General features: G+C 42.0%; 1 protein-coding gene across 2 annotated transcripts in view; it reads right to left on the bottom strand.

The window, feature by feature from the left end:
• Positions 1 to 22,169, bottom strand: part of ACTR3 (ARP3 actin-related protein 3 homolog (yeast)) — a 64,661-nt gene that overhangs the window by 16,380 nt on the left and 26,112 nt on the right. For both annotated transcript variants that reach the window (XM_015405612.1, XM_015405611.1), the window contains exons 2-4: positions 22,024 to 22,079; positions 8,813 to 8,937; positions 7,313 to 7,423 (exon numbers count right to left, since the gene is read on the bottom strand). In XM_015405612.1, coding sequence (XP_015261098.1) covers positions 7,313 to 7,423; positions 8,813 to 8,884 — 183 coding nt within the window. In that variant the 5' untranslated portion in view covers positions 8,885 to 8,937; positions 22,024 to 22,079. The remainder of the gene's footprint in view (positions 1 to 7,312; positions 7,424 to 8,812; positions 8,938 to 22,023; positions 22,080 to 22,169) is intronic.

Below are 22,169 nucleotides of genomic sequence, written 5' to 3' on the forward strand. Positions count from 1 at the left end.
TGAAATGTGCCCCTTACTTTTCCCATTTATCTTCAAGCATGAAGTGTTATGTAAATCTTCACCAATCTGATCCTGCTCTGATTTACTGACATCAAAAGGCAGGTACCTCCGCAAACTGAATCTTGATCAAATCAGGATTACCCAGCCTCTATGTGCAAGAGAAGATGGAAGAACGCCCCTCGGCACTTCCCATGAGGGGGCCTTCTCCTCTGAGGAAAGGAGGACATTTTGGGGTGGTTCCCATTGTCCTAACAGGGAGGCAAGACTAAATTTCTTCCTCTTCCTGTGATGTGGGATCTGATTTCTTCAGATCTGGCAGCTCCGAAAAGCAGTAAGTCTAACTCCTACCCTATAGTAATAATAACATTTAAACAGCAAGGCAACAGGTAACCAGAGAAAGAATTAAATAAATGCAGCAGCACTAGCAAAGGTGGAAACAGGGAAGAGTAAAATGAGTGGGGAGGACAAGATGTCCCCCTTTCCTCAGAGAAGACCCCCTCATTGAAAGTGGATGGGTCATTGTCATCATCTGACGTTATATCCTGTAGTACTCTTCTGCCAAATGCAGCATCTGTGGAATCATAGCTATTCAGTTTGTAATGACTCACAAATGTGGAGATTGAGGACCATGTTGTTGCTTTGCATACCTCCTCAACCAAGGCATGCTTGCTGAATGTTGCATTAGTTGAAGTGCTTCTCACAGAATGTGCCGTGATTCCTGATGGTACCTGCATACTGAGGGCCTTATATGCTTCCGAAACAGGTCTTCAGATGGCATTTTGGACATTTTCCGACCCAAGTTGGGAGGGGAAATATTGATGAAGAGAGAATCCGTTCTCTGTATGTTCTCTTTTCTGATCAAGAATGTCTTGATAGTTCAGTGTATGCCAGATCTCTTGGGATCTATGAAATGTAGAAAAGACCTTCGGTTGAAAGGTAGGGTCAGTTCTCAGGATGACTTTGTCCTTATGAAAAATGCAAAGATTGGCTTTGGTGGACAGAGCTTTTAATTCCAATATGTGTCTTGCAGAAGTGATAGCTATAAGGAGCAGGGTTTTCATCCTCAGACACTGTGATGAGACTCCTCTGATAGGTTCGAAAGAAGAGCTTGATTAATGCAGAGAGTACCGTGTGATCTCCACTTGGAAAACCTGTGGCCCCTCTAAGAAAAATTTTCGTATGTGGATGACTGGAGATATTGTAGCCTTCAAACTGAGGTAGGACTGAAGGAAGCCCTGCGGAATATCTTCTGAGGGTTGATGCCTTGAGTTCGGAAGAGAGACTGTCTTGCAGGAACGCTAACACTGCTTCCAGGGGATGTTCCAGTGGTTGTACTCCTTTCCTCCTGTGCCACCTAGTACAGGCCTTCCAGGACGTGTTGTATATCCTGTTTGTGGATTGTTTTCTGGAGGCTATAATGGTATCAATCATGCTGGGAAACTAGCCTAATCATATGAAAGCCTGCTGTTCAACTTCCAAGAGCTCAAGTGAAGCCACTACAGAGGGGGGTGCCAGTTTGGTCCCTGCTGCAGCATATCTAATGACATTGGAAGCATCAGTGGCGGGGAGGCCATCATCTCTGGTAGGGCCAAAAACCATGGCATCATGGCCAGAAGGGGGCCACTACTATAACAACCTTCTGCTCTTTTATTTTCCTTATCATCTTGGGTATGATTGGGATGGGGGGAAGGTGGAGACCCTTTGGCTATGAGGACGTTAGGGCATCCATTGCTTCCACTTGTGGGTGATGGAACCTGGTAAAAGAATCTGGGAAGTTTATATGATAACTGTCTACTGTTGACATGAAGAGGTCCACAGATGGGAGTCCAAAGTGTGTTGAGATCAGGTGAAAAAGATCTTTTTTAAGTGGCCATTCCCCTTTTCAGATGGTCTCCCTATTTAGCCAGTCCGTCTGGATGGTGGTTGTGCCCTTGGTGTATTCTACTTGGATGGATGCTGGGTTGGATTCTGCTCTTAATAGCAGTTTGATGGATTCCTTATGCAATCTGGATGATCTGCATCCCCCGTTTGTTGATATAATTCTTGGTTGTGGTGTTATCCATGTGGATCAAGACATGGAGCCCTACTATTATCATATTAGAGATATGAAGTGCAGTAAAGTCAGTCGAGCCACATGTAATTCCAGAAGACTGATGGGAAGACGAGAATCGGATTTAGACCACTTTCCCTGGCATGCTTTCCAGCTTTGCTCCCCATTCTGACTGGCTGGCATGCCTGAAGATTTGTTTCACTGTCAGGACGTAGAAACTCTTCCCTTGGAGAAGATTGTGCATTCTCGTCCACCAGTGGAGACTGACCTTGCCTGGAGTGGGGTTTTGAATGGGCAAGTCCTTCTTTTCCATAATTCATAACTGAAAATGTTTGAGGAGGGTTTGTAGAGGTCTGGAGTGAAGGCATCCCACTGTGCAGCCTTGGTGTTGGAGATCAAGACCCCCATGAATTTGGTCAATGACATGAGTGATGACGATTTGGCTTTGATTACTGACTGTGACACTGGATGGTGTTTCTTGTGTTTTCTTCTGGCAGGAAGAAGTGTGCAATCATGGTGTTTATGACCACCCCCAGGTGTTCTAGCCTCTGAGATGGAATGAAAGATCTTCTCTGGACACTGACGAGAAACCCAAACTGTTGAAGACATTGTATGGTTGTCTTAGTGTCCCCGAGAGATTCTTCCTTGGAGTTCAACCTGATTAGTAGGTCATCAGGATATGGATGGACGGGGTGCCCTTTTTTTATATGCATGACTGGGTTTATGAGGATCTTTGAGAAAATTCTCAGAGGATAGGCCCAAGGAAAGGCTCTGAATTGAAGGTGCCGTGTTCTGACACAAAATCTCAGGAACCTCCTGTATGCTGGTAGAATGGGAATATGGAGATAGGCCTCCATCAGATCTACTGAGGTCAGGACCTCTATTGGCTGAAGAGCCTCTGAAATTGATCTGAGGATCTCCATCCAAAAATGATGTAGTTTGTTTAGGAACTTGAGGTTTACGATCACTCTCCAGTCCCTGTTTTCTTCGGGATGGTGAAAAAGACGTAGACGCCCCGTCCCTGTTCAGTCTTGAGTACTGGTTCGACAGCTCGGATGGCTGTGGTAGTGATATACCTCTTGACTCTGTTTTTGTGTATCAGTGATGTGACATACCTTTCCAGTGGAATTCTTGTAAATTCAATAGGCTAGCCTTGTGAAACAACTTCTATGACCCAAGTGTCCATGTATGTTTGTCCAGAAGTCTCAAAAAAGGATCAATCTTCCCCCCATCAGAATACCTTGGGAGTCATGCCTTGGTGGATTTGTTATCGCAATCCAACCTGTCGCCTCTATTTGTTGGTGTCCTGTCAAATCTGTTATTAGATCTTTGCCTATAGGAGGGTCTGGATGAGTTCCAGATGGATCTTTTGTACTCATGTTTGAATCTTGGCAGGGTGTGCTGGGAATGAAAGAATTGGATGTTAGTACATTTTTTATCCGGGTGCTTAAGGGTTATTGGCATGGCTTTCTTCTTATCTCAGGTTTCTATTAGAATCTTGTCTAAAGCATCACAGAAGAGTCTATCACCCTGAATGGGGTACGACGAAACAATATGATTTGAGTGAATGTCTGCCTGCCATGCTCTCAACCAGAGAATTTTCTTGGCCTCTGCTGCTGAGGCCATGGCCCTAGAAGAAAAAATTAAGGACTCTATTCATTCCTTCTAGTAGTCAACGATTGTCTGTTGCAATCAATTGAATTATTTTTCTCATCTAAACAACAGCAGCCATGGAGGTGAGAGGCTGTGGCCGAGGCTTTAATAGGCTGTGGCCTCATGTACCATTTTAAAGGCCATCCCTGCTCTTTTGTCCAGGGTGTCCCTGACTGTACCCTGACCATCTTCTGGTAAGAGGCAGCCACATGGCATCTACTAGGGGAACCTGAAGTATTTCCTGTAAGACAGCCACAGGGGCATCTACTAGGGGAACCTGAAGTATTTCATTAGCATAGGATGGTAGGGCATACGCCTTTTTAACTAAATTTGGCAATTGGCAATTGGCAATTTTGCCCATTCTGCCTTAAGCTGGTATTCAAAGAAATCAGGGAAAGGGAAGACATTTTCTGTATTGTCACATCTAGGAAATAATTCTTTAGTGCCTTTGGATCTGTCTTAGTGTCCAATTTAATAGAGGAGGGGTCCTCCTCAGGAGGCATCTTTTGCAGTTCTAGAGCTGAGAGAGCCTAACTAAGTATGTACTGATAGTCCTCTGACTTAAAGAAGCATGCTGTTTGTTCTGGCACCTTAATGTCTCCTACTTCCTCATCTGAAAGGAATTCCCCCTTCTCCGTATTCTCCTTGCCAGAATCTGAGGATTGGTCCCCTTCCCGGGTGCCCTCTCTCTCTGCCGCTCTTTCTATTAAAGGACTGTTTTTGGGCCACATTGGTGAGCCATTTGTTCCCATGATGGTGACTGGGTCCAGGTCTGGGGGTAGAGGGAGGAGAGGAGGATTCAGAGCCTGTTCTGGCATTGGAGAGGGCTTCATAATGGCATAAGTTAACAAACTCCTCTCTCAATGTTTGACTCAATAGATCCAAAGTAACTGGAGAGACACTCAAGGAGGACTGTTCTGTCAGGCTAGCACCTCAAGTGGAGGTGTTCAAATGAACTAGGGGGAATCTGACCTGATTGAGGAAGTTCCCCAACTGATTTTCCTGCCTGGAGATTGGCATTGGCAGTTAAGGACTCATGCAGAGAGCTATGGTCATGGCTGGAATGTTTTCCCGCCAAAACAACATTTTCAAGATGGCCACTACTCAAAGCTGGAGGGCAGTAATGCTCCCTTGTATGGCTTCCCTGTAAAAGGCACCGTCTATTTGCATCACGTCTTCTGCAAAAGTACAGGCAAGCTGAAGAGACATGCCGGTTCCATCTTGGATGAGCTTGTCAGTGCTGGCTGTGAGCAAGGTGTCTGCTGCTCCATCTGAAAGGAAGCTATTTGATAAGTCCTTTGAAGTCATTGTGATGGATGGCATCATAAAATGGCTGCTGTGTTGGAGCTGCTCTCAACTCAGCTGAAGAAACAGGTCCCCCAAGTGAGGGGGGGAGGAAGTTGAAGGAGAGATAGATGGGGTTAAGGGGATACAAAAGGCAAAGTTGGAAGTTGAAAGCAAGAATGAAAGGAGGTACAATTAGGAAGAGAAATTTTTCGAATTAAAGCTAGGTAGTAGGCAGAGCCGACTATAGAACTGCTTCTCCCTTTGAGGCAGGAACAGAACTGAAGAAAGGGCAGCTCCCACGTCAGAGAAAGAGGAAGAAATTTAGTCATGCCTCTCTGATAGGATGGTAGGAACCACCCGAAGATGTCCTCTGACTCAGAGGGAGAAAGAAGAGCACACACAGCAACACTGTGTTTGAGGCAGAGTTTAACTGCAGCTTGTTACAATTTCTAAATACAGCCAGAGTCTTGTCATGAAGAAAATCCTAAATTTCTATCATTTAGATTAGCAAAGCACAAGATAATCAAGCGCCTAAAATAATATAGAATTAAGCATATTTACATGCATTTTCATATTTTGAAAATATTTCTAGATTGGTGAATACTTAAGCTCAGACCACCAAAAGCTCCCTTCTGGCTTCTAAAACACACATTTAAGGTGATGTTAATACTACCGTATGAAATAGTGACCCAAGTGGCTACTTTATGATTTCAGGTTGACTGAGAAGCCTTGTTTTCCTCAGCGTACTCAAGTACCACAAAGGGAATCTACATAAAGTTTCCTAAACACAATGTTCTGAACCAACAATTTTAATTCCTTATATATCCAAGTTCTCCGTATTTCTTAGACAAGCACTGTGAACAGCTGTCACCAAATTAAGTTGAACAGTGAATATATAAATTCGTTTTTAACTGTTGTGCTCAAAACATGTTTCAGATCTCCAACTGATAGCCATTCCCATCTTGAAAAGTTGATATCAGAAGTCTAAATAGAACCTTAATAGGGCTTTCAAATTCAGAGACGCAGTGGTGAAACTTTAAATGTCACTTTCTATTATGGCCACAAATTTTCTGTCATACTATTTTCCTGTTACGTTGGTTTACATAAACTAGCTGCCCTTTCTCAAAGTAGCAAAGGTCTATTTCCTATGGCAGGCTGACAAAGAAAGATGTAGCTCAAGGGTACAAAACAAATTAATGTTTGCTCTGACCTGGATAGCCCTGTCTTGTCAGATCTCGGAAGCTAAGCAGGGCCGACCCTGGTAAGTACTTGGATGGGAGACCTCCAAAGAATACCAGGGCTGGGAGGCAGAGGCAGGCTGTCAAGCCACTTCTCTGAACATCCTCCATGCCCCAGTAGGAGTCACCAGAGGTCACCATGACATCCATGCTTTGGTACACACACAGAAAAATGCAAAAGATACCTCCCAAAAAATTACTGTTTCAACACTAGAGAAGACACATTTAGCTCTCCACCACAAAGCTATATTTAAAAGTCCTAACACAGGTTGACTGGAAGCTGGTGAAGAAATCAAACGGGTTCAGCAAGTGGCCAGCTACAGCTTTTATCCATTCATCCAAGACCAAAGCATGACAGGTTAATTGTACACATCAGCCCACAGACAACCATTAGCTAGAAATGGCAATGACTCAGGTTTATGAAGTAAAGTGACAAACCTATGCAATGACTATACCATTCCAGACAGCAGGTACGAGCTCAAAAGTTCCCTGCTCTTAGAAGGCTAGGGTATCTGAGGCCATTACTATATTTCTCTGTGTTCACATTTTTCCATGTCTGCTTACTAATATTAACTAGAACTAAAACAGCATAACAGTTCAGTTCTGAAGTAGGGAGCCACAGAGAAGCTAGGCCGGCTACTTTCAAAACCAAAAATACCTTGAACAGACTATGCTTCAACAATTCCAGTATAAAAGTGGAAGAAACATGTAAGCCTCAATGACCAAGAACTGTATCTAAGCAACAACAACAGTTAATATAATTAAGACTATTTAAAATGAGGCTTTAGATACACGCCTGCTGCATCACTGAAGAAATACTTAGCTAAAATGCAGTTGCCAGGACACCAATTTCCACTTGATGGAGAGCTTTTGCAAACTGAGAGGGAAACAGAAGACTGAGAGGCATGCACAATTCAGAAGGTCCTTGGCTTTAACAATTAAAGGAAAGCTATATAAGCTAGTTAGTAACTGACTACCCTGGATGCCCCAGTAATCACTTATGATTACTTTCTCTTGAGCATAGTAAAAAGTTATTCTGCTACAGTGAAAGGATAATCTTCAAAACTAGATGATTTGAACTCACCAATAGAAAATAATGGTCTTCAGGTTCTGCCCTTAAGTATTTGAAGATAACTTGTTCCATAAATCTCTCCATCAAGTCCCAGTCTTCAACTATTCCATGACGGATGGGCCACTGCACAAAATGTCCATTTTTTTAAAAAAAAATTGGCATTATAAACTGTAAGTCATGTTATAGATACAGCTATGCATTATATATTATCTACTAAATGGCAAGACAATATTGCCATTTAACATTAAATTCTTAGGAAATAACTGTGTGTAGAATAAGCACATTTACTTCAAATGTTACAGAGCGGAATGTCTCCTTTCCCCTATTTAATCTTTGCAGCAGTTTAGCACACAATTTGTTTTTGGCACAAAACACCCTAGATAAAACAATGTTCTCTACTCCAGTTACTTTATGTAGAGGATCACCAGGATAGCCTTGCTGGATCAGACCATGGATCTAACATCCTTTTTCTAACACTGATGAGCCAGATTCCTCTGAGACATCTCTGGTACAGTACAAAGCAAACGCCGTCACTTCTATGAAATTATATTGAAGATCAATTAATTTCTAGTAGATGGGGATATCCAGATAATGTTATCATCAAACAATGCAACCCCAGAGCACATTTAACACAGCAAAACAGACAATGAATTTCCAGAAAAGAAGAATTCTTACAAAAAGGGATGACTTGCAATAGAAGCTTATGGCAAAACAAGGTGACCGAGGCATAACTCATGTTAGAATCACATTAACACTATGCTATTTTATTGGTTAGGAGATGCGGTGGCTCAAGTGGTTAAGATGCTGAACTGCAGGCTACGGAAGGTCGGTAGTTCAGCAGTTAGAGACACGAGTTGCCGCATGACGGAGTGAGCTCCCGTCTCTAGTTTCAGCTCCTGCTAACCTAGCAGTTCGAAAGCAAGAAATTGCAAGTAGATAAATAGGTACCACTTCAGTGGGAAGGTAACAGCGTTCCGTGTGCCTTGGTATTTAGTCATGTCGGTCACATGACCACGGAAATGCCTTCGGACAGCTCTGGCTCTTCGGCTTTGAAATGGAGATGAACACCGCAACCCTAGAGTTGGATTCGACTGGCTTTCGAGCAAGGGAACCTTTACCTTTACTTTACCTATTTTTTTTTGGTTATGGAATGTTTATAAGATAATTTTTACTCCACTGCTCACTTGTTGTATTTCGATTGTTAGAAAAAGTGACCAAAGCCAGTTTCAGTTATACTATTCATTGCAAGGGACCATGAGAAACTTGTGAAAACAGGTGCAAATGCAACTCAGATCTCAAGCTTACTGGGCAAGACACCCACTCATCAGCCTAAACTCTCTCTCAGAGGCTTGCTGCAAGGCTAAAATGATGTTCTGAATGCACTACCATATTGTCTTACAGACAGCAACCCAAAAAAAGATGTATGCTGTTACTGTCTGGGACAAAATGCACCTTCAAAGTATCTATCAGTAAGCCACAGAATTTAGAAGTATTTGTTTCAGTTTTACATACCTTTGTTGCATATGTTGGTTTTTCTATAGCTTCATCCCCAATAAAGAAATCCAAATCATCCACACCTTTCATAACCCTTCTTTGTGCTTGATCGACAACTTTGGCTGACTCCTTAATAGCAATACCTTTGATAAAGAAAAGATCGTCCAATTACAAAGACACTTCTGTCCCAACATCACAGAATTATGTTGCATGCATATGGAAAGTCTTAGAGCTAACAAAATGTGTCAAAAAATACAATTATCTCTGCAGGTTTTTTGTTCTTAGATGCCAAAAAGGCCTTTGATAGGGTAGAACCAAGCTATTTAATTAAATGCCTTAATCACTTTGGTGAAAACTGGGCAAGTATAACATACTCTGGTTCTACCACCAGATTGTGTATACATAGGGAGCTCTCTCAACAGTTCGATATAATGAAAGGAGTAACACAAGGGTGCCCTCTATTAGCGTTATTATTTGCTATTTATCTAGAACCCTTTGCAGCTTTAATCCGTCGAACACCTAATATAAAGTGAATAACTGTAAATGAGTACTGTTACAAACTAAATTTATATGCTGATGATATTGGTAATGTTTGTAACTAATATTAAGAATTCGAGCATGAAAACAGAGGATATGATAGAGGAATTTGGAAATATTTCTGGTTACAAAATTAGCATTGCTAAAACAGAGACTCTTCTGTTTAATTTTAAAGAAAGTGATTATTGTGTTTGTGGCCTGTTAAAAAAAGTTAAACCAGTGTTGTTAAATATCTTCGTATTTATATCCCAAAAAGCACTAAAGATCTGTATCGCTTGAACTTTGAATAAGTCACGAAGGAAATTAAAAACCTATTATCCACCTGATCACAGTTAAAACTAATGTTGCTACGTAAGATAAATTTAATTAAAATGTCAATACTACCTAAACTGAAATTTCTGTTTTGGAATGTTCCTGTACTGATACAGGAACCTGAGTTTAAAAACATACAAAAATGTTCAGCCAGGGAAAATAGCCAGTTACTTTTATAATCTAGATCACCCTTATAATCGTACAGCTTTTACATTGGCCCAACTAAATATTTTCCCCTCAAAAATATTAACTGGTCAGTATAACTAAGTCCCTTTCCATGAAATGCTGGGGTGGCATCCCTGATGGATTAAAATACCCTGGTCCTGTTCCTACACCTGATAGACACCTGCCTGTCTGGTGTTGGGGGGATTATGTTTAAAGGCATCAGGGAGGCTGGGCCAGCAGCAGGGCTAAGGCAATCTTACTGAGCAAACCTCCCCGGTGGCTGTAAGCATCCCACCTCCTCTCCTACACCTGACAGGCAGCTGCCTGTCCAGTGTAGGAGGGGGAGGGGGAAGAGTATTAGAAGCTACTGTGGAGGCGGGGCTGGCAGGACCACTAAGGTGTTACTGCTGGGGCGGGCTCCCTCGTGGCTTTAAGCACCCTGCAACTGCTGCTGCACCTAACAGACAACTGCCTGTCAGGTGTAGGAGGGGAGAGCATGTTTGAAGCCATAGGAAGGCTGGGCCAGCAGCTTTGCTTCACCTCACAGGCAGTTGGTCACTCCTGATTTCCTCAACTGTCATTAGCACTCTGTACTCCCCTGTAACTGTTTTTTTTTACCTCAGAACACTGAGCTCTGCAGCTGACCAATCAGTGAGTGAGGGGTTGCAAGGAGGCAGCAGCCTGGCAGCATAGGAATCAATGGGGGGAGCACATGTTACCCCCTTTTGACCCACTTAGGGGTCGAATTTCTAAAAATCCCTTCTTAGTGAGCATCTATGTCACAGTAGGAGCACTCTCCCTGAATTTGGTGTTTCTAGGTCCAATGGTTTGGCCTTGCGTTGATTTTACGGTGAGGGGATTTTTTTTTATATAGATAGATGACAGAATAATCCAATGTCTATTAAATGACACAAGCCCAGACATCACATCTCCGGTCGTTAGATTCTTGGCTGAAACGGTTAAAGATAGATACAAGTTTTCTGTATGATCAGTCTTGTTTTGCTGTCTCTGTAATGCCTTCTTGCTCATATTTTATCATACCATGTATTTTATTGATATGCCATTAAAAGTATTTGATTTGATTACAAAAATGTTTACCTAACTTTATCTGGAATTATAAGAGATCTAGGATTAATTTTCAAGATGCCCAGGATAAGATCGTTAGAGGGAGCTTGGGAATTCCCAGTATTCAAAAGCATAACTATTCGGCTAGAACAGGCTTGATAACTAGATGGATAAAAGAAGATAAAGACACAACATTGACCCTAGTTGAGCAATCGTTTGTGTCTTTAAGAGTCTGGATTTGGTTGAATAAGAGATAAAAATAGTTATCATGCTAAGGAAAATGTTTGTTATCAATGCCTTAGAAAATGCTTGGATAAAGGTCAGACCAAAATTAGTTCCTGGAATACCACCACTGGCTTCTGTATAAGATCTAAAGCAGGGGTGTAAACGTGTGGCCCGTGGGCCAGATCAGGCCCTCAGAAGGCACCAATCTGGCCCGCAAGGGCCTGGCTGTTTCCTACGTCCTTTTCCAGTTCTGCTGCTGCCACCACATCACAGCTGGCTTTACCAGTCTCTCTCAATCACAAAGGAGAGATAGATAGGCAAGGCTCTCCTGTGAGATTGAGAGTCTGGTAAAGGCTCCTCCCACTCCTCCTCCCGGGGGGTGATGAGGGAGGGAACAGCCAGAGCTTGCTGCTGGAGACAAAGGGAAGCCTTTCTTTCCTTCCACTAGCTGAGGCTCCTCCCTGAAGGGGGGGAGGGAACAAGCTTTGCTGGGCTGCCACAATTGCACAAGAGAAATACCAAGCACCTTTAAGAGCAACAAAGTTTTGTTCAAGGTATGAACTTCTTTGTACCTTTTTACAGTGTGTGCTTTTGTTGTTCGGCTCTTTATGCCAGGGCTTTCCTGGGTGTTGGGTTCCCTCCCCCTTTTCACTGTATTCATGCCATCATGAACCAGGCTTTCTCAGTAAGAAAGGCATGTAAACTATTTTAGAGGAGGAATAACGACAAGCCGAATTAGGCTGAGAGTGTGGATTAGGCTGAGAGTGTGTGTCCAGACCAAGATCACCCAGCACATTTCCTTTGTAGAACGTTGTAGTTATTTCTCAGGGAAGACTATAGATTTACAGACAAACACAATGGTCTCAGTCTGTGTCAGAGTGCCTTCTCGTGTTCTTGATCAGCACATGAAACAACTTATGTAGAAAAGGTTGCAATGCCCAGCCATTTCATTTTCCCAACCTGGGTCCTAGGCTCAGAACACTGAGCATGAGAGTTGTGTAATCAATGTCAATAAATCAAAAAGTAGGTTTGCAGCTTAGATACACACCTGAACAGTATACTCAAGATTACAACAGCACAGACATTTTGATGCAATAATTCAGAGCTAGAGGTGTCAGTTATCAGAGACTGTTAAAATACAAGTGTTTTAAGAATGTTTTATTTAAAGTTTAAAAAATCTTTAATTGTGTTTGTCTGTGTCCTTTATAAAGCTGATATCTCCACTACCTGGCATTACATTTTATGACACACATGGCCCGGCCCAACAAGGTCTCATTTTTGTCAGATCTGGCCCTCATAACAAATGAATTTGACACCCCTGTTATAGACAACAAAATATGTGGCAGGGTATGAGCTTTCGTGAGTCACTGCTCAGTTCTTATCAGTAGGACCTTTCTCCCTATAAATTAGCAAAAATATACTAAGGGGCTAATGGGGATTGTTGGGTATGTGGGGCTACCAATGCCAATTTTATACACATCTGAGGGGAGGGGAGGAGAGCAGTATAGTTCTGGAATACAATTATCTCCTAAGGATATCATGTCAAATTCCTTTTTAAAGATATCTGTGAATTTGTTGTTAATGCCATAACATCTGTAAGGCTAATTTTTGCTCAGAATTGGAAAAAGAACATAATCCCAAAGAAAGAGGACTGGTTAGAGAAATTAGCAGAATGTTTTCATCTATGTAGAATAACTTGTTTACTACATGGCCAAATGTGTGACAAATTTGGAAAATGCAATGCTTTCTTGTCTAGAATGAGAAATTAATTTTGAGCTTATGTAATTGATGTTTTACAATAGCTTGGTAGATTGTATTTCAGGAATTTGTCTTTATTAGTTTTATTTCTATATTGTTTTATCAAAAATAAAGTATTAAAAAAGAAGTATGTTGCATGCTGTACTAATACTGGAGGAGGTGAGTATTCTTATGACTAGGAAATATGTAATATCTATAGGATGCATTTAAAAAACAACTTTCTCATTTAAATTCACTTAAGAATTTGTAACAAGGCATTAGAGCATTAAAACATAATACTAGTACTTCAAGCTAAGTTCCAAATCAATTAATATTTGTACAGATGATTAATTTACCACAATCCCTAATATGCTTTTCATTCAAACCAATCTGAATGAACATGCTTATAATTTTAACATGCCAGTTCACTTAAATCTTCTCATATTGGTTCAGACATTTGAAAGGGTTATTTTGGGTAACATAAAGCCAGGCCATTGAAAGCAAATGACCGCAGTGTGAACTGTGGCACTGATGCAGAAAACATGGGGAAGGATCCAATGTAAAATTTCTACTAATATGGTGGGGGGATTGTTATCAATTTCCCCTGCGTGCTGTTCTCTAGAGGTTTCCTATCCTCCAGAAACACCATTTCAAGGGGCAGTTTGGGCTGCAGCAGAAAGGATGAGGCAAGGAAGCATCTATCAGTAAGGCTTTTCCATGCGATTCAAGCCCTGTTTTGACGAAGGTCAGTGTGAATTTACTCTACTACTCATTACAATAGACAGCCTTGTATGAAAAAATAGTAAAGAAGATTAACATACAGAGGACAGCAGATTATATTACTACAATTTAGCTAAGTAACAACTTTTTCTCTATTGTCTTGAGGGAGAGACAGCACAAATGAAGAAGACTTAGCAACTCGTTAGTATCAGGGACTGATGGAAGAAAACTGCAACTACTTAGTGTGTTGGCTATGCATGACCGACAGAAATCCTCTATTCCCCAAATACAACTTCTGTATATTTTCTATGGAAAAACGTCCTACACAACAGTCTTGTATCCCATTTCCATAGCTTTTATCCCAGACTACTCACAAGTAACATATCTAGAATAAAAAGGAGGAAATTTTAAAAACCTCTTTCATGTCTACTCTTCCACAAATTAAATGCATTGCAATGTCATCCTCTCAGCTTGTGCCCAGGCTGCTAACTCCACTATTCTTTCTCTGAGACTTTGGGACATTTCCTTGCCACAAAGGAATGCACTTCCACTGCCTTATATTCTTATCCCCCCCCCGACCTTTAGAAATTCTGCCTAAAGCCCTTACTCTCAACATGTAGATCATCAAAACAGACAACCCAGCTTGGCAGACCAAAGTCAGGTAAATTCCTTCGCTTTGTTCCCTGCTTTTATTTAAAACTCTCCCCCTTTTTAAATTCCTTTCCTATTCCCCCCCCCATGGCTGTTCCCTGGTGCAGAATTCTCATTCAGCCAGAGGCTTGACCCTCTTTGTCTATATCTCTGAACTCTTCATACACAGATCCTTCTGAACACATCAATTTCACTGTTGAGCACCTTTTCAATTCCTGTACCCCTACATTTGTCCTGAACTGGATAGCTCAGGCTAGCCCAATCTTGTCAGATCTTGGAAGCTAAGCAGGGCTGGCCCTAGTCAGTATTTGAATAGGAGACCACCGAGGAATACCAGGGTCACAAAGGAGAGGAAGGCAATGGCAAACCACCTCTGAACGTCTCCTGCCTTGAAAGCCCTACAGGATCAGCATAAGTCAGCTGCAACATGATGTCCAAAAAAAAAAAAATGGTCATCCTTGGCAGAAATAATAATGACAAGATTGTGTGGTGTAATATAGAGAGAGTAGGTGTAAGAGAAGTCCAAGTCACTGCTTAATGAGCTCACTGCTCACTCTATAGAATTCTTGGCAATTCTTCTGACTCACTCTAAGTTTCTAGTGCAGTTGGCAGAAACTATTTGTGAAATATTGTGGTTTCCAAGTCACAAAAAAAATCAAATGACAGTTTCTGGGAACCTACACTTCTGGAAGGAACAGCCAATAACCTTTACTTGGCTACATATCATCTACCCAGTCCTAGAGCTGATCAGGTACACTAACAGCACAAGTCTATTAATACATTTGCCAGCCTGGAGCACACAAGTCAAAAACATCCCTTCATGAACAGCCATGTGTAAGCGGTGTAATTTTGCTGCTTACCATCAGAATACTGGTATCTTAGAAAGAACAATACATTCTGACTGTATGAACTGGACACTGAAAAAGAACTATGTTAGCATGTTTGGTGTAGTGGTTAAGACTCTGATCTGGGAGAATCGGGTTAGATTCCCCACTCCTCCACTTGCACCTGGCTGGATGGCCTTGGGCAAGCCATAGTTCTGATAAGGGCTGTTCTTGGAAAAGAGCAGTTTCTGTCAGAGCTCTCTCAGCCCCACCTACCTCACAGGGTGTGGGGAGGGGAAGGGAAAGGAGTTTGTAAGCCGCTCTGAGACTCCTTTGGGTAGTGAAGGGTGGGGTGTAAATCCAATATATTATTTAAAGATGGGAGCTGTTCTAACAATGTAAGGAAGTACCTAGTTTGGACTTGTACTGCACAAAAATGAAAAGCTTTGGAAATGGAACTTTGGATACTCACTGTGAGGGTTCCTTCTGCTCTGAGGTTAAGGAGGGCATCTTGGAATGGGGGATTCTTACCAACTGATCAGGTAGGCAGGACTAAACTCTTCAACTTTCAGTCTCCCGGGTGGGAGTCGCCCCAGCTCAGTTTGGTTACTTCTCAAGCTCATGAACTCAGGAACCAGAAGGAACAGAACAAAAAATGAAGTAACAACCAGAATAGGTCACTGTTAGAAGTATAACAGATGACAGTTGGTACCTGGCAACAAAGGGTGGAAGTTTATAGCTTTTGATGAACGGCCTCTAAAGGAAGGCCAGCGGATGGCCCAGGCCAGCTTTGAAGGGGTTGAGGTGCTTGCATTGCATCTGAAAAATTGCAGGATGTGCTTCAAGAAATAGGATTAGCCCTATCTCAGTTGCTGGAGCCAGTCCACCAAGACAATGCTCTGTCTCATACACAGTTTTAGGTTCAGGGTTAAATTGCTCCTCTCCAGGATCTCTAGTTGATAGAGCCGCAGGAACGACTGAAGTGGCTTGGTGTATAATTGTGCCCATAGAACTGTCTCTATGCAGGAGGTTATTAGGCCCTGGAGGCATACCAGGGACATCAGCTGGGTCGTCTTCGCTTTGATCAGATCTTTTGGCCAAGCTTGAAATCCTGGAGTCCTTGTATTCGGGAGGGAGGGGGGGACAACATTTTTTTTTCCCAGCATATTCTGGTGCATGTCTATGATTACGCCAAGGTGTTGTAGCCCGAGATGGGGTAAGACCGCTCTTTTAGAATGAAACTGTGGATTTCCAAGAGCTGAATGGTTCTGAGGGTATCCCTAATCGTTAGTTCCTGAGTGGGAGAACAGATCAGGATGCTTTCTAGATAAGGGTGGATTTGGATTCCTTGCTGATAGGTTAGGGCCACTAGACCAATAAAGATGTTGGATAAGAGCAAGGAGCCAATGCCAAGCCAATGGATAGAGCCCTGAACTGAAAGCAAGACAGAGGAACCTGTGATGTCCTAGAAGGAGGGGAATATGTAAGTATGCTTCTGTGCAATAGGTGCATGTTTGATGGATCATAGAGTCTTCATGCAGAAATGCTGGTAGACCATGTACCTGTTCACATACTTCAGGTTGAGAAAGGCTCTCCAGTCCCCAAGTCTCTTGGGCACAGTAAAAATTATGGAATAAACTCCTGCGTGATGCTTGCATGAAGGAACTGGCTCTATAGCTCATATCTTTAGTAGATGTCTTTTTTCTTTTCTTTTTTGGGAGAGATTTGGGACACTGAAGCAGGCAGTCTGGGGAAATTGCAATCTTTATGGCTAAGTGGTCTGGCTAAGATTGAAGCCACTGGCTTGGAATTCCTGATGCTGGCCACCCACAGGAATGTCTCAGGTGTCATGGTTTCCTTGCTTGGCCAGCCAGTCAGGCTTGTCGTACCTGTAGGACTGAAGCTGGGATGATCTACTGGTGTGGGGGCCTCCTGAAATGGGCTTCAGGTGCTTGACCTCTGGGCCCTCCTTTGATCTGTTCTAATCCAGAACAAGGTGTGACTGAAATGAAAGGAATGAGAGGGAAAATATCTCTTATCATCCCACTGCAGACTCTTGGGCCTCTTATTATCTCTAGTTTCCACCAGGATCCTCTTGAGACAATCCCTGAACAGCCTCCCACTCTGGAGTGGGTAGGCTTCTACTATGGACTTCAAATGGGGAGCCATTTGCAATGCACAAAGGTATAGAGTGCACCTAGTCGTAGAGAAGCCGCCATGGAAAAGCTTGCAAATGTCACTGTGTTGAAGGAGGCATCTGCTAGGAAGGTGACCACTTTGAGAACATGGTTGGCACTCCCTATTGCCCTTCTGTTGTTGCTAGGAGTGACTGAATCAACTTCCAGGCCCACAGAATTGCTAGTGGGTTGTAGCACTGCTACCACAACATCCACTAGGGGAACCTGCAAGAATTCCATAGCATGAAGAGCCAAGGGATAAAGCCTCTGGTATCATTTGGGAAATGCCTGTTAGATATAAGCTTGGCCCACTCTTCCTTTTCATCAGCCTTTTGAAAAAATCAGGAAAAGTAAATCGATCTCCCTGAAGGAGCCCTAGGGAAAAATTCCTTATTCACCTGGGGCCTGGATTTACTCCCTAAGTGTTCCCCTCCAGGGTCAGGATTTTCTGTGAGGTCTAGGGCCAGGATAGCTTTGGATAAGAGAGAGTGATAGTTATCCACATTGAACAGGCACAGGTGTTGGTCAGCAACTATGGGCACCTCCACTGAGCAAAACTCTCCCACCTCCCTCTTGGGTTCTGAGACTGTGACGAGAAGCTGCCCATCCCTAAGGGGCTGGACCTTATGGTTAAGTGCGGGGTCTAATCTGGGACCTTGTCAGGGGTGGCAGCAGAGGAAGAGGCTTTGTGGGCCGGGCCACCTAGGTGTGCCACTGAGAGCGAAGGTCCTGATAGGATGAAGTGTGCCCCTCCCTACACCTAGACCCCTCCTTGTGGGCAGGAAGGGTGACTTCGGTTTGGAATGCTTGGAACCTTGAGATGGGGTGGGAGAGGAGAACTCTTGCATGCCTTGCAGCTCCTCTCTCAGTGCTCTCTTTTTAAAAGTTCCATAATCTCAGCCAAGCAAGGATTCTTCCCACCCACAACCTTAGAAGGGGGGAGAAAGCACTTTACCCCCTGAAGATCTACTCCAGAGGTTAAGGAGACCCTCTGGCTTGGGGGATCCAACAGAAGTGCCTGGTATGCCATCATAGCCCTTTGGGGGCCAAACTGGCAGCCAAGAAAGCCAGGGGGGCATCCAACAGGAGAGTCTGATGCACCATGATAGCCCCCAGGGGCCAAACTGGCAGCTGAGAGAGACGGGGGCATCCAATAGGGGAGCCTGGCGTACCATTGTAGCCCCCAGGGGCTGAATTGGGAGTCAAGAGAGCCATTTGCACCCTAAGTACCATTTTTGTGCCTTTTTATGATGCATTTCAAAACACTTTTGTGCTTGAGCCTGGGACACTCTGAGCTAGGCTCAGTGAGGGAACTCTCTTGGCAAGAGACCCAAGTAAGGAGGGGAGGATCTCATCATTTTCAGATCTAAATTTGTCTTTTTTATGTCCCACTGGAGCCTCTGAGGCTTGCTGATGGGCCATTATCTTTCACATCCCTCCAAGGAAAGAGGGGGGGCAGCAGAGAGAAAAACTGCGAAGACAAACAAAAAGCAGCAGAGCCAAGAGGAGATGTGTTAAAGTTGTGAAGAGAAAGAGGGTCAGGGTGGAGAGGTCAAGAATCTCTCCCTCAGGTATGAAATCACTCTAGGATCAAGACAAGTAAAACTTTGCTGCAAAGCTGCACTCCCTAATGAGGCAGGAAACCAACAGAGCTGGGGTGACTCCCACCTTAGAGACAGGAAGATGAAGAGTTTAGTCCTGCCTCCCTGAGCTAGTGGTTGGAATCCCCCATTCCAAGATGTCCTCCTCTTCAGAGCAAGAACAAAAAGGGTGGCCATTCAACATTGGTTTTGTGGGTCCATATTAATTTAATTGCTAATTAAAATTCTTAGAAGTCATATCTAAAGAGAATTCAGCAGCCTATAGGAAATAATCTGGTAAAATCTATACTTTCGGTAGAGATTTTAAATATTTTCGCAGCTGTAAGAGTGTTCAGAAGATAACCGATGGACAGTATTTTAAGTCCATTATCAAGCTGTTATGAATTTTAAAAAGTGGGAAATAAATGTGAATAATAATACTAGACATCTGCAACTGGCCCAACATCCTTCTATTTCTTGTAAGATTTCTGCTTTTAAAGTCAATATGCATACTAATAATGGAAAACCATGTTCCTAAAAATGTGCTGACATGATACTCTGTCTTCCTTTTTCCTCCTCACGCACTACTTCATCCTAAATTTTATTTTCCTAACCAGCCTTGGTAACATGAAACTTGTATTTTTATTAGCCACAATTACTCAACCAGCAGTCGCGCAACTGTTTCTAATTGTAACAAATATAGTAGCAGCGATGTCACATCAGACCAATGGTTCACGCAATGGCCAACCAGGTATTACCAGAAGGCCTACAAGCTAGGCACAAGACCAAAGCAGTTCCCTACTCCCTCTCCACCCTCAGTGATATTCAGAGGACTAATGACTCAAGAAGTTCTGTTTAGTAATTGTGGCTAATTAAGCCACTGATGGACCTATTCTCCATGTATAATACCTTTTAAAATCTTCTAAACTAATAGCCTTCTGTGATAATTTTTAAGTGACAAAAATAACTTCCCCCCTATCCTGAACCTACTGTCCATCAGTTTCCCCCACAAGTGCCCACAAGTATTATGGTATTTCCACCATTGCAATTTTGTCAGTAAGTCCATTCCTTGTAAACTCTTATTTAAAGAACTCTATGCCCTCTCAAATATATAGAGCCAACCCACATCAGATATACTCTTCCTGTACAGCTTTATGCGGGGACAGCCATAGCTGATTAACAGGTTACGAAATACTGGATGCTCTTGATGGTTTGCAAGTTAGACAGCCTTTTTTCTACATCAATCTATAGAAGAAAGTAACCCATCTTATTGTAATGATTTAGAAATGAAATATATATAGGACACGTGGTTATAAAATAAGGAGATTTAAAGGGAAATTATGGGAGATAGCATTTACAAGTGCAATTGTACTGGAGCAATTTTGAGAGGCAGAAATATTAAACTAGGCGTGCCAATTCTACTGGATTGATTAAAAATTATATATCAATGAAGTAGAAACAGAACAAGATTGGCAATTTGTGGAAGACTACTATCAAAGAATGTCAAATTTACTTTTTGTTGTAGAACAACTTGTAAATAACTTGTTAGAGTTTGAAACTAATAAAGATTTAAAGAAAAAAATCTATACAAGAAAATATAAGGAAGAACAAGGAGCGCTATAGGCATCTGCTAAAAATCATGTAACCAGTGAAAAGGAGAAAAACACACTGCTTTATATAGGAATGTTTTCATTTCAGTAAAATTTAGGATTCTGAAGTCAGAGAAAAGAGGTGCACTATTTGTCTATCAAAGGTTGACTACAGTTAAGTCATATTTTAGGTTACAGTTTACTGCAAGAGTTTGCACTTACTGTAATTATTCATAAATCTGGCCTCAAGGACAGAAGACTAATAAAACGTTTTAATTTCATAAACCAATATTACAATCCCCAGAACAGCAATTTCTTTCACACTGAAGCAAGCATGTTACTAACAGGGCAAAAAAATAAACAAACTAACGCAAGCAGTAGGAGGGCTTAATTTTCAAAAGACCTGTAAAAGCCTTCCCAAGAACGGGCATACATTCCATGAAACATGCTAAAAAGCTTCATAAACACTTGCTATTTTATTTGTTTGCCATCAAGTTGCAGCCAACTTATGGCGAACCCATTGGGTTTTCCAGGCAAGAGACGTTTTCCTTGGTGGTCTCCCATCCAAATACTAACCAGGACTGACCCTGCTTAAGTTCTGGGAGCTGGTGAGATCAGGTTAGCTTGGGATATCCAGCTCAGGATAACTCTTGCTATAGTAAACTGCATTTCAGACAGAGGAAACAGGACGCAAAGCAACCCATTTTAATCATCATCCTGCAAACCAGCAATGGGCCACAAGAAGCCAGCCAGAAACGTGTAATCAAAATTCTGTGTTAAGTCAGGGATGTTACCCCAACAAGTATCAGAACTGCAACCTTCCTCTAAGACCCTTTTGGTCTTCTACATCTATTGGTTAGTCAGTTAGAATTTAACTGTTTGTCCGCTCTCTAAAAGCACATGCTGTTTGATTAGACTGTTTTAACTAATCACCTAGTACAACTACCAACACATGGGAAAGGTTAAAAGAACAGATTTCCCAGACCAAATTGAGTTTGCCAGTCTAATCAGGATTTCACACACACGAAACAGGCTTTAACGAAAAGTAAGATAAAATAGTGAACAGAATGTTAAATCTAATAAAGTCTTCAGAAGCTTGTTGAAAAATCATTTGAAAACCAGATAAAAGCCTTATCAGGCATTACCAAATAAGACAAAAAACCACTTAACAAAACTGAATTAAGGTAACCTATCCCTACTATTCATCTCAAACACACTAAATGATAACAAAAAAGGGCTTTAAAATACTTGGATAGCAACAGAAATCCATTTCAAGGACCAGAGAAATGTTATCTTGAAATGGCACTGAACACCTCAATGTCCCTTGCAAGTAATTCACTGTGTCATAAGACTGAATACAGAACCCACATTATTAAAATGTGCTTTTCAAAATCCACACTGTTCTCCCATACAGCAAGTTATCAATGCAAACTTAATTAACAAACATTACCTGAAATTCTGAATATACAATTATTTCAAATGTTTTCCCATGAACTCTTAATAGCTCCCACAATAAAAGTATCATATACTTCCTGATTTCAACATACTCATACATGAATTCTTACAACTATGGCCTACATTAGATGATGCAGAATGCTAAGATATATCCTTAAATTCAATTTACTCAGTACAAAAAAACAAACTTACATGAAGGAATGATGAACTGTGGTTCTGTATTACCAGCATATCCCAGTTTGGTATACCTGTAAAAGAACAATATTGAACAGGTTACATAACAGTGATGCGGTAGAATGGTAATAAAAGATGCCACAGAGAAATATTGTTTCAGAAAA

Source organism: Gekko japonicus, unplaced genomic scaffold (assembly GCF_001447785.1).
Source record: "Gekko japonicus isolate JY-2015 unplaced genomic scaffold, Gekko_japonicus_V1.1 scaffold3466, whole genome shotgun sequence".
NCBI lineage: Eukaryota > Metazoa > Chordata > Lepidosauria > Squamata > Gekkonidae > Gekko > Gekko japonicus.